Source organism: Bufo bufo, chromosome 7 (genome assembly GCF_905171765.1).
Source record: "Bufo bufo chromosome 7, aBufBuf1.1, whole genome shotgun sequence".
NCBI lineage: Eukaryota > Metazoa > Chordata > Amphibia > Anura > Bufonidae > Bufo > Bufo bufo.
The window spans coordinates 206,859,589-206,871,674 of record NC_053395.1 but is presented as its reverse complement, the minus strand read 5'-3'; the positions used below and the strand labels follow the sequence as shown (position 1 = coordinate 206,871,674).

Here is a 12,086-nt window from a genome sequence, read left to right as displayed (position 1 = left end):
AATTTAACAAATCTAGAGACGACAGAATGCGTAGTGGCTCTGCAAAAAGATTTACACTTCTTTAGAAAACATCACAAAAATACAAAATATATATATATCTAAAATCTCAAAAATCAGGGCTGCACACCTTATTTCTCCGTAGTGATAAACCTAAAATAGGAAAACACCGCAGCACATCCAAATGGTGACAAATGTGTGCTCCGTTATTCACCCATGCAACGTTTCAGTCCGCTTGCTGGGACCGTTCTCAAGCAGTGCGCCTCTTATTTTCCAGCCCCGACACTGGTTATTTAGGCCTCGTTCACACAGCCATGTCCGCTTTTCGGTCTGCATACCACAGATACACAGAATACAGATGCCTCGTGTGAGCATTGCACATTTTTCTCACTTCCATCAATAGAAATTGCTTTTCTCGTCCGCAGTCCTGACTAGAACAGGAACATCTGCAGAACGGCCACACTGATCGATATAAAAATGCGGACGTGTGCATGGCCTCATGGAAATCGATAGGTCAATGTGCTGTCCCCAAAAAAATGCATGTAGCACTTGAATGAGACCTTTAGGCCCCTTTCACACGAGCGAGTATTCCTCGCGGATGCGATGCGGGAGGTGAACGCATTGCACCCGCACTGAATACTGACCCATTCATTTCTATGGGGCTGTGCACACGAGCGGTGATTTTCACGCATCACTTGTGCGTTGCGTGAAAATCGCAGCATGCTCCTCTTTGTGCGTTTTTCACGCATGGTTGCTAGGGGACAGTCTATAAACTGTATTATTTTCCCTTATAACATGGTTATAAGGGAAAATAATAGCATTCTGAATACAGAATGCATAGTAGGTGATCAATTGAGGGTTAAAAAAAATAAAAAAATTAACTCACCTTCTCCTCTTGTTCGCGTAGCTCCCGGTCTATTCTTTACTTCTCAAAAGATGAACTATCGGCTAGGACCTGTGGTGACGTCAGATTACATGCTCCAATCACATGGTCCATCACCACGGTCATGTACCATGTGATTGGAGCATGTGATCTGATGTCACCACAGGTCCTAGCTGATAGTTCATCTTTTGAGAAGTAAAGAATAGACCGGGAGCTACGCGAACAAGAGGAGAAGGTGAGTTAATTTTTTTATTTTTTTTAACCCTCAATTGATCACCTACTATGCATGCTGTATTCAGAATGCTATTTCCCTTATAACCATGTTATAAGGGAAAATAATAACATCTACACTAGGGATCGACCGATTATCGGTTTGGCCGATATTGAGGATTTTGAACGTTATCGGCATCTATTTTGCCGATATACCGATAACATATTGGGAACACAGAACGCGCTGCTCTCAGCGCTCTCTGTGTTCCCTCCGCAGCACAGGGGAGAAGGAAGCAGTGTCTCCCTCCCCCTGTGCTGCTGCCGCTGCCGCCAATGAGAGGAGAGAAGAGAAGGGGAGGGGCTGTGGCCGCTGCGCCACCAATGAAGATAAGCCTTTCAATCATTCATATACAGGAGGCGGGAGCTGGCTGCAGAATCACATAGCCGGCTCCCGGCCTCTATGAGCGGTAGCTGCGGTCCGCGGTAGTTAACTCCTCAGGTGCCGCGGATCGCATGCTACCGCTCATAGAGGTCGGGAGCCGGCTATGTGATTCTGCAGCCAGCTCCCGCCTCCTGTATATGAATGATTGAGAGACTTATCTTCATTGGTGGCGCAGTGCGCCCCCCCCCCAAGCCCCCCAGTATTAATCATTGGTGGCGCAGTGCGCCCCCCCCCACCCCAATCCCGGCCAATAGTAAAAACATTGGTGGCGCAGTGCGCCCCCCTCCCCCACCCAGTATTACTCTTGGTGGCGCAGTGCGCCCCCCTCCCCCACCCAGTATTACTCATTGGTGGCAGTGGCCACAGGATCCCCTCTCCCCTGCTCCTCCGATCGGAGCCCCAGCTGTGTAAGCCTGGGGCTCCGATCGGTTACCATGGCAGCCAGGACGCTATTGAAGCCCTGGCTGCTATGTTCAGCTCCATGCTGCTGTGTGCACAAAGCACAGAGCAGCAGGGACAGTGTGAGCTCCTATTCACCCTGATAGAGATCTATCAGGGGGAATAGGACAAGGGTTCTAGTCCCTAAGGGGGCTAAAAGTTAGTAAAAAAAAAAAAACACAAAAATATTAAGTATAAATGAAAAAGACTTATAAAAAAAAAATACACATTAACAATAAACAAAAAAATACACATTAACAATAAACATAAATTTTCAGCAGATTTGTGTAGGAATTTTTTTTTTTTTCTCAAAAATGAAAATTCCCAGAATATCGGTATAAATTATCGGCTATCGGCCTGAAAGTTCACAAATTATCGGTATCGGTATCGGCCCTAAAAAAATCAATATCGGTCGATCCCTAATCTACACAACACCTAACCCAAGCCCGAACTTCTGTGAAGAAGTTCGGGTTTGGGTACCAAACATGCGTGATTTTTCTCACGCGAGTGCAAAACGCATTACAATGTTTTGCACTCGCGCGGAAAAATCGCGGGTGTTCCCGCAACGCACCCGCACCTTTTCCCGCAACGCCCGTGTGAAAGAGGCCTTATACATAGAAATTTGCAACTGGATATTTTTTTTAAATTATTTTTAGGCAGGGCGCTGAATCTCCTTAACCACTTCACATCCGGGCCATTTCCCCCTTCCTGACCGATTATGTGGTAATCATTTTGGAACGCTTTTACTAAGGGTACTTTCACACTTGCGGCACAGGATTCTGGCAATCCGGACGCAAACTGATGGCATTTGTCAGACGGATCCGGATGCGGATCCGTCTGACAAATGCATTGAAATACCGGATCCGTCTCTCCGGTGTCATCCGGAAAAACAGATCTGGTATTTATTTATTTATTTTTTCTTCATTTTTAAAGGTCTGCGCAGACCGGAAAGCCGGGTCCGTTTTGCTTGAAAACTTAATGCCGGATCTGGCACTAATACACTTCAATGTAAATTCATGCCAGATCCAGCATTCCGGTAAGTGTTCAGTATTTTTGGCCGGAGAGAAAACTGCAGCATGCTCTGGTATTTTCTCCGTCCAAAAAACGTAAGAGAGTGAACTGGTGCATCCTGAACGGATCGCTCTCCATTCAGAATGCATTAGGATAAAACTGATCAGTTGGTGTGAAAGTTCCCTTATCCAGGCCATTCTGAGATTGTTTTCTCGTGACACGAACCATCTCACCAGCCCCACCTTTTGGAAGTAGCTCCCTATGAGTCAAGATCCAGCATTTCAACAAGCCTTGGGATTTCACAAGAGAATATAGCTAAGCCAGATACCCTTCCGTAGACATCGGTTTCTGGATCCTTGTCCCTGGTCAGTGCGGAGTAGGATTCTGGCTGGCTCCGTGCGATGCCTTGGCCTAGTCAGGGTGCTGAATCTACTTATGGCTTGTTGTGTTCCCTTGTCAAATCCCGAGGCTTGTTGGAAAGTCGGATCTTCACTCATAAGGAGTCACTTCCAATAGGTGGCGCTGATGAGGTGGTTCTCTTCCTTGGGAGATACCTCCTTTGCATGTTCTTATTTTTGTAGTTTTGCGTTCGCCGAGTAAAATAGTAATTGGACTTGTAAATAGTCCTGTGTTTTTTTTGTTTTGTTTTTTTTTTCTCCCCACCCTTAGGTCTCATGCACACGACCGTATGTATTTTGCGGTCCGCAAAAAATACAAATGACATGCGTGTGCCATCCATATTTTGCGGAACGGAACAGCTGGCCCCTAATAGAACAGTCCTATCCTTGTCCGTAATGCGGACAATAATAGGACATGTTCTATCCTTTTGTGGAACGGACATACGGAAACGGAATGCACACAGAGTAACTTTCGTTAGTTTTTTTTTTTTTTGCAAACCCATTGAAATGAACCGCATACGGTCTGCAAATAAGAACGCATTTTCTTTCCGTGTCCCTTCCGTGTGCACGAGCCCTTAGCCTGTACAAGCTTTTAGTGGCTTTAGGATTGAATCAAGTGCATCTGGCCACACTACCCCTGGCACATGCCAGAAAGAAGCTGAGACGGTTAATGTATACACTTCTTCTCCTCCACGTTGAAATTCCAGCACCAGGAAGGACGAACCGTAATGTTATGCAAATTGAGGACGTAGCGGGGGTCGCCAAGATCTGCTAAATTTTCAAGCTCCAATCTGAGCCATGTAGGAGGGCCATAAAAGCCAGATTGAGAACAAAGTTTTTAAGCCACATGAAACCTCAGAAATCTGATCAAGTCAAGTGGGATGATTGTGTGATGCCTCCTGTTTATTGACCTACCAGTTATCGCCACTTGTGCCAGTTGTCACATACTGGGAGAGACAGAGTCCTTGAACTGAGAGACCTTGGTTTATCAGTCTGGCAGATTAGATGCCGGCTCTGTTCAGTGTTGCGTGTCCCGATGGCTGGGCGGACAACAACAAACTAGAGTGACAGCAAGAGGTGCACAGAGGACAACCTCAGCATGGGACGTATTGCCCGGTTAGAAGAATGGCGCGTAGTGATCCATTCTGTACTGCAAGTGAAATTGGTCTACACCAACCATCCGAAGGTGTCTGTACGACATTGGACTACAAGTCAGATGTCTAGTTACAGGTGTTCCTTCACCTGACGCCACCGCTTTCAAAGGCTATAATGGTGCATAGCAAGATGGCAATAGAGGCTTGAATGAGGGTCTATCCTCCTCAGCGATCCCACACAGTGATTGGTCTAGAGACCACATGGGCAACGCCATGAAGTGGCCTTCACAAGGGAACGTCACACTGGTCCTACTCCTGAGACTATGGTGTGGGGTGACATAATGTACAGTAGCCAGACCTCTCTAATCTTCATTTCATGACTAACAGCTCAGCATTAGATTGATTTGGTCGTGAGACCAGTGGTACGGCCATTTCTCCAAAGTGTCCCAGGAGATGTTTTTCAACAGTGCAACACCAGGCCACATGTTGCTCTTGCTACTGTGAGCAGCCTGCGTGGCCTAAACGCTCTACCTTGGCCCCCAATGTCCCCGGACTTGTCTGCCATCGAGCACATCTGGGACGTCATTGGTCAGGAGTTGCAAAGGAAGTTGCCAGCAGCAGATCTTGATGATTCGCGTGCCCAAGTGCATTCAGCGTGGCAGAACATTCCTCAGACGACCATTAATGACCTGATTGAAAGCAGCCAAGGTGTGTACATGTGTGTATGAGCGAGGCGTTCGTACTACATACTGAATACACAGATTTATATTTAGTTTCTCTTTATTTTTTATATTGATTTGCATGTACACATCGAATCGATCCTGTTATTTTAGTAATTCCACTACTTTTCGTTCTTTGTTGCAATTTCAGTGTTGAGAGGAGTGAAGCTTTTGTAGTAAAAGATTCAGTATAACGTGTCATTTGCTGATCAAAAGCTCGGCTCATTTTGGCCTTAGTAGCGCAGTGGGTGGTCCTGGTCCCATCAGTGATAGGCTTTCCTGTATCCGTGTGCATAGGGGCAAGGGTTGAGTGATTGCTTCATTTAAAAACTTTGTTAACCCCTTCAGGACCCTGCCGTTTTTCACCTTAAGGACCAGGCCATTTTTTTGCAAATCTGACATGTCCATTTATGTGGTGATAACTTTAAAATGCTTTTACTTATCCAGGCCATTCTTAGACTGTTTTCTCGTCACATATTGTACTTCATGACAGTAGTAAATTTGAGTCAAAATATTTTATTTTTAGTTATAAAAAAAATACCAAATTTACAAAAATAATAGAAAAATTAGCAATTTTCAAAATTTACATTTCTCTGCTTTTAAACTAGATAGTGATCTCTCCCAAAATAGTTATTACTGTACATTCCCCATATTTCTACTTCATGTTTGGATCATTTTGTAAATGACATTTACTTTGTTTAAATGTTAGAAGGCTTATAAGTTTAGAAGCAAATCTTAAAGTTTTTAAGAAAATTTTTAAGGACCAGTTCAGTTATGATGGCCCAATTTTAGACACTACACCCCTTAAGGTATTCAAAACTGATTTTACAAACTTTGTTAACTCTTTAGGTGTTCTACAAGAATTAATGTAGATTAAGTTTCCGAATTTCACTTTTTTGTCAGATTTTACATTTTAATCCATTTTTTCCAGTAACAAAGCAAGGGTTAACAGCCAAACAAAACACTATATTTATTGCCCTGATTCTGTAGTTTACAGAAACACCCCACATGTGGTCGTAAACTGCTGTACGGGCATACGGCAGAGCGCAGAAGGAAAGGAACGCCATATGGTTTTTGGAAGGCAGATTTCACTGGGTATGTTACATTGCCATGTTGCATTTGAAGACCCCCTGATGCAGCCCTAGAGTAGAAACTAAAATAAAAAAAATTACCCCATTTTGGAAACTACGGGATAAGGTGGTAGTTTTGTTGGTACGATTTTTGGTTGCTCTATATTACACTTTTTGTGAGGCAAGGTAACAAAAAATAGCTTTTTTGGCACAGTTTTTTTTATTTTTAGTTTTTTACAATGTTCTTCTGACAGATTAGATCATGTGGTATTTTTATAGAGCAGGTTGTTACGGACGTGACAATACAAAATTTGACTGTTTCTTTGTTTGTTTCAGTTTTCCATAATAAAGCATTTATGGGGGGGAAAAAAAGCCATATTTCTTTGTTTTGTTTTTTTGGGCGACTGTCTTATGTAGGGGCTCACTTTTTTCGGTATGGGATGACTGTTTGGCACTATTTTAGGGTGCATATGACTTTTTGATCGCTTGCTATTACACTTTCTGTGATGTAAGCTGACAAAAAAATGGCTTTTTTTTTACACCGCTTTTATTTTAATTTTTTTACGGTGTTCACCTGAGGGGTTAGATCTTGTGATATTTTTATAGAGCAGGTTCTTACGGACGCAGCGATACCTAATACTTTTTATTTATTTATGTTTTACACAATAACAGCATTTTTGAAACAAAAAATCTTGTTTTAGTGTCTCCATATTCTGAGAGCCATAGTTTGGTTTTTTCGCCTGACTGTTTTATGTAGGGTCTCATTTTTTGCAGGATGAGACTGCTTAATGGGTACTATTTTGGGGGGCATACGCTTTTTTGATCGCTTGGTGTTGCATTTTGTGATGTAAGGTGACAAAAAAAAAATATTGTTTTAGCAGTTTTTAATTAATTTTTTTAGACGGCGTTCAGGTGAGTGGGTGGATCATGTGATATTTTTGTAGAGCTAGTCTTTACGGACGTGGCAAAAACTATATATATATATATATATGTTTTTTTACAATTTTTTTTTTATGTGATTTTATTTTGGGAAATTTAATGTTTTTACTTAAAACTTACCGTAATAACTTTTTATAATGAAAAACTTTTTTTAACTTTTTATTTTTGTCCCACTCTGGGGCCTGATCCCCTCTGCAATGCATTACAATACAACCTGTATTGTAATGCATTGGCTGTCAGCTTTTATGCCGACTGCCTGTGAGGCCCAGCCTAAGGCCTCTTTTACAAGAACGATACAGATTAGCTCTGGGTGCATTCATGGAAACTCGCACCATTTTGCAAGCAAGTTCAGTCAGTTTTATCTGCGATTGCGTTCAGTTGTTCAGAGTTTTCCGTGTAGGGGCAATGCGTTTTGATGCGTTTTTCACGCGTGTGATAAAAAAACTGAAGGTTTACAAACATCTTTTAGCAACCGTCAGCGAAAAACCTTGCTTCCGGATGCAATGCGTTTTTCACGCAGCCCCATCCACTTCTATGGGGCCAAGGCTACGTGAAAAACGCAGAATATAGAACATGCTGAGATTTTCTGGCAACGCACAAGTGATGCGTGAAAAACAACGCTCATGTGCACAGACTTTTTGAAATGAATGGGTCAGGATTCCGTGCAGGTGCTATGCGTTCACATCACGCATTGCACCCGCGCGGGAAAACTCGCTCATGTGAAAGTGGCCTAAGGGCTGGATCTCACAGGCTTCCGTAGAAGGCAAGCTCCGATGCCTATGGAAGGCTTGCCTTCTCTGCCATCGGGTCCAGCGCGGTGAAGCGTAGGGCACCCGTTACTTTTGCATGCTGCAGTCACCTTTTGACCGTTTTCATCGATGCCGCGGTATGCAGCAGGATCCCGGCTGTCAGTGACTGCCGGGTACGTGCCGCTGATTGGGCGGGCGCAGCTCCTGCACCCACCTGGTTAACCCGCCTTACATGTACGGCGCAGGTCTTTAAGCGGTTAATAATATGGGCTTCATTTTACTGTAAGATGTATGACCTCCGCGGAGGAGTCTGGTTCGGATACAGTAATCTGAGCCCAATTGGCTTAACCCTAACAGAGACGGATGTCAGTCACTGGGTAGGATCGCCCTCTGGACCCATCAGGAAAAGATAAGTTATACTGAATCTCTGCCCACAACATTACACATCGATCTGCTCCGCTCCTCCTGCTCTGTAACCTGCGGATTGAGCAGCATGTGGAACATGACAGGTTCCCTTTAAAAGGGGGTGCCCGCTCTCACACCCAATCTGATGTAGGCTGTGGAGAGACACTGTGTCACAGTTGCCATGGCAACCATCTGATGCCCAGCTACTTCTGTGCATGTGTTTTATACCAATTAGGGCTCATTCAGACGGCCGTATGCTGTCCGCAAAAATACTGAATGCTATCCGTTTTTTTGCGGATCCGCAAAAAAACGGATCTGCAAAAAAACGGATAGCATTCAGTATTTTTGTGGACCCATAGACTTCAATGGGGCCATGTCCTGATTTTCACGGACAAGTATAGGACATGTTTCATTTTTTTTGCGGATCCGCAAAAAAACGGATAGCATTCAGTATTTTTGCGGACAGCATACGGCCGTCTGAATGAGCCCTTAAAAGGATTTTCCTCTGGATAGATCATCAGTATCTGATTGGTGGGGGGTCTGGGACCACTGCCGATCAGCTGCTTGTGAAGGCACCAACGCTGCTGTAAACCCTGTGACCGTCTCTCTGCTAACCAGTCACGGCGCCCGTACATTGTATGGCGGCTGTGCTTTGTATCCTGCTCGGCCCCATTGACTTCTATGGGGCTGAGCTGCTCCTTGGCCACATGACTGATAAACGTGACGTCACATGGCTTAGGGCTACTGCGAGCTGATCAACGGGGGTCCCAGGTGTCGGACCCCCACCAGTCAGATACTGATGACCTATCCTGAGGATGGGTCCTTAGTATTAAAGTCTCGGAAAACCCCTTTAATAAACCTCGGACTGCCCTGGTTCACATTAGAGCATTGTACCGATGCCCTACCTAATAACAGGATCACACATGTCTGGCCACTTGTGTTCCTCCCCTCTGATTTCCAAAATGGTTAGCTGCATGCCACAGATTTATGCGGTCTAATATGTGGGGGTCTCCTAACTTTATTTTATTTTTATTGGATTTCATTATGTCCAGCCTTTCCTCCCCTCTCTAAATACTCTCCCAGCCGGCAGCAGTCATCGAACTGAGCCCAGATGGATCCCCCAACATGATTATTTCCGGCCTCGAAATGGAGGCGGGGGAGGGGGAGAGCGTGCTTCTTCAGGCAGGTAGTGCCGAACGAGCCATAATTCAGCATTGATGGGTGATGGTGACTGGTTTCGGGCTCTTTTGTCCTATGCTCGGAGAGGAGATTTTTGAGTTGTCCTCTGCAGGATATTTATGTGAAGTGATGAGCTTTGCTGGTTACTTTAGCATTGCATTACACGTTGGTTTATCATTCCTCTAAATCTTCGCTTCTGTCCGTTCTCGTTTGCAGGAACATCACTTACAGCGCGCTATCTCGGCACAGCAAGTTTTTAGAGAAAAGAAAGAAACCATGGTCATTCCTGTCCCCGAAGCCGAGAGCAATGTCGTCTACTACAGTCGCCTGTACAAAGGAGAATTTAAACAGCCCAAGCAGTTCATTCACATTCAGCGTAAGTAAATCCCTTAAAGTGGCGGTGCGCCCTCCTTGTCACCCGTCCAGTTATCACACTGCTGCATCTGTTGCTTCTGAGCTCGTGAGCCACCTGGCCGCTGACACAGGAAGCCAAGTCTCAATGCCCTCTGTATAGACGCCGATCAGTTACTGACTCTTCACAATCTAGTCTCGTCCGTTTCCCCAGTTTCTGTGTAATATTATACCGTGCCATCCAGATGAAGAGCAACTTTGAACGCTCATTTGATGTGCCAACTCTGCAAAAATGTTGTCACTGGGTTTTTTGCTAAGCTAGACCCTTCATAAGGATTTCCTAAAAGATTTAACTATTATTTATGATGATGTCGGAGGACCCACCATGAGAAATTCAGAAAATGGCCAAAGCCTTCCTGCTTGCACCTTGCCTCGCTTCCTCCGCACATCCTTTTGTTCTTTAATCTTCCTCCTTAGTTTTCTTTTTTTCTTTAGTGACTTTTTGCATCACCCATGTACGTTCAAGATGGAGGATGAATGGAGAGAGTGGCCTCCTTAACTCTCATAGAAGTGAATAAAGAGCCATGTGCCTATACGGCCGCCTCTCCATTTACTCCTTGCCTGGATGCAGCGGCTGCATCTCCAAAAGGGATCGGGGGCTTCCACATAGGTGCGGGTCCTTAAAGAGGTTTTCCCGTGATAATTACGTTTTATCTAATGCCCGCAGCCTGATACAGATGGAGATAGTGGAGGATCGGAGCGGCGGGGAGCAGGGCCTTATATAAAGTGCAATTATTACAGGAAACCCCATTTTTAAGGCGGGACTCACATCTATCAGACATTTTATAACCCGTCCTTAATTGTCCGAGGCGGGAATAACCCTTTAATGGCAATTTAGATATGTGTATTTTTAAAGGCGATATACCGGTAATCTCTTTTACTATGTTTGAGGTGGAGAATCGGAGCACTTTCCCTGCGCTGTAGCGCGCAGGACAAGGACTGTTTGTTTACTGCTGTTGACGTCCCCGGCTTATTCTCAGTATGCTAGGCAGAGGCTTCTGCCTAGCAGTGATCACGGTGACGTCCCCTGCACTAATGGGGGTTCTCTAGCCCTGCCCTAACCTGTAAACCAGCCTAGCGCAGCGCTAAAGACCGCCCATTTGTGCCTTTGACGTCACCAGGCTTACTGCTAGGTGGAAGTCTCCACCTAGCATACCCATGTGAAGCCCGAAAATGAAGGGCAGCTTTTGTCCGGGTTCAGCTCTGAACCTGACAACCTCTTTAAGTTAGTATAAGGGTGCATTCACACAACCGTATTTTTGGCTCCGCATCCGTTCCGCAATTTTGCAGACAAGAATAGGCATTTCTATCATGGGGCCGGCTACATTCACGCGGCCGGTATCCGTGTTTTGCGGATCCGCAATTTGCAGACCGCAAAACGCATACGGTCGTGTGAATGTAGCCTAAGACAGTCTGGTCATTGTAATAGACCTGTGCCATTATATATATTGAGTAGCACAAAATTAAAATCCTAATAATCAAAATAATTTACCCAGTTACAAATGTTTTTTTTTTTTTGTTATAAATATTTTGCACCTCCTGTTAGTTTCGCCATTTTGTTTTAGTATTATATTAACCCCTTTCCATTCATTTTAACTTGTAGCGTTTAATCTGGACAATGAGCAGCCAGATTATGATATGGACTCGGAAGATGAGACGTTGCTTAACCGACTCAACAGGAAGATGGAAATCAAACCACTGCAGTTTGAAACTATGATTGATAGGCTGGAAAAGGCAAGCTCCAATCAGGTAATTGGGGGAAACAGTACACCATTGGTATTAGAGGTCATCTTCACGGGCGTGCCAAACGTATCAAAACCGGAGCAATCCAAGGGGTTTCCTATGATATGTATCAGTTACATATCGAAAAGATATAGCAGATTGGTAGAGGTCTGACCACAAGTTTCTCTCCTGATGCCTAGAACAAAGGAGCCGTGGTCCCTTCTGTTTTTTTTTTTATTTCCAAACCAGGGCCAGTTTTTACCAGCCACGGTTTTGGGAATTGCAACATAACCCAATCTAAAGGGTTTTTCTGAAGGAAGGGAAGCTATCGGTATAATATTTTATACTTTCTGTCCTGAAGCACTTCCCACCGTCCCATTGTCCTGACTACAGCAGTGATGTTTCCGTATACCACATGT

At 44.5% G+C, this 12,086-nt stretch overlaps 1 protein-coding gene across 2 annotated transcripts in view; it reads left to right on the top strand.

Moving 5' to 3' along the window:
- The window catches only part of EPC2 (enhancer of polycomb homolog 2), a 72,145-nt gene that overhangs the window by 45,487 nt on the left and 14,572 nt on the right, over window positions 1-12,086 (top strand). For both annotated transcript variants that reach the window (XM_040440712.1, XM_040440711.1), the window contains exons 2-3: window positions 9,751-9,910; window positions 11,549-11,694. In XM_040440712.1, coding sequence (XP_040296646.1) covers window positions 9,751-9,910; window positions 11,549-11,694 — 306 coding nt within the window. The remainder of the gene's footprint in view (window positions 1-9,750; window positions 9,911-11,548; window positions 11,695-12,086) is intronic.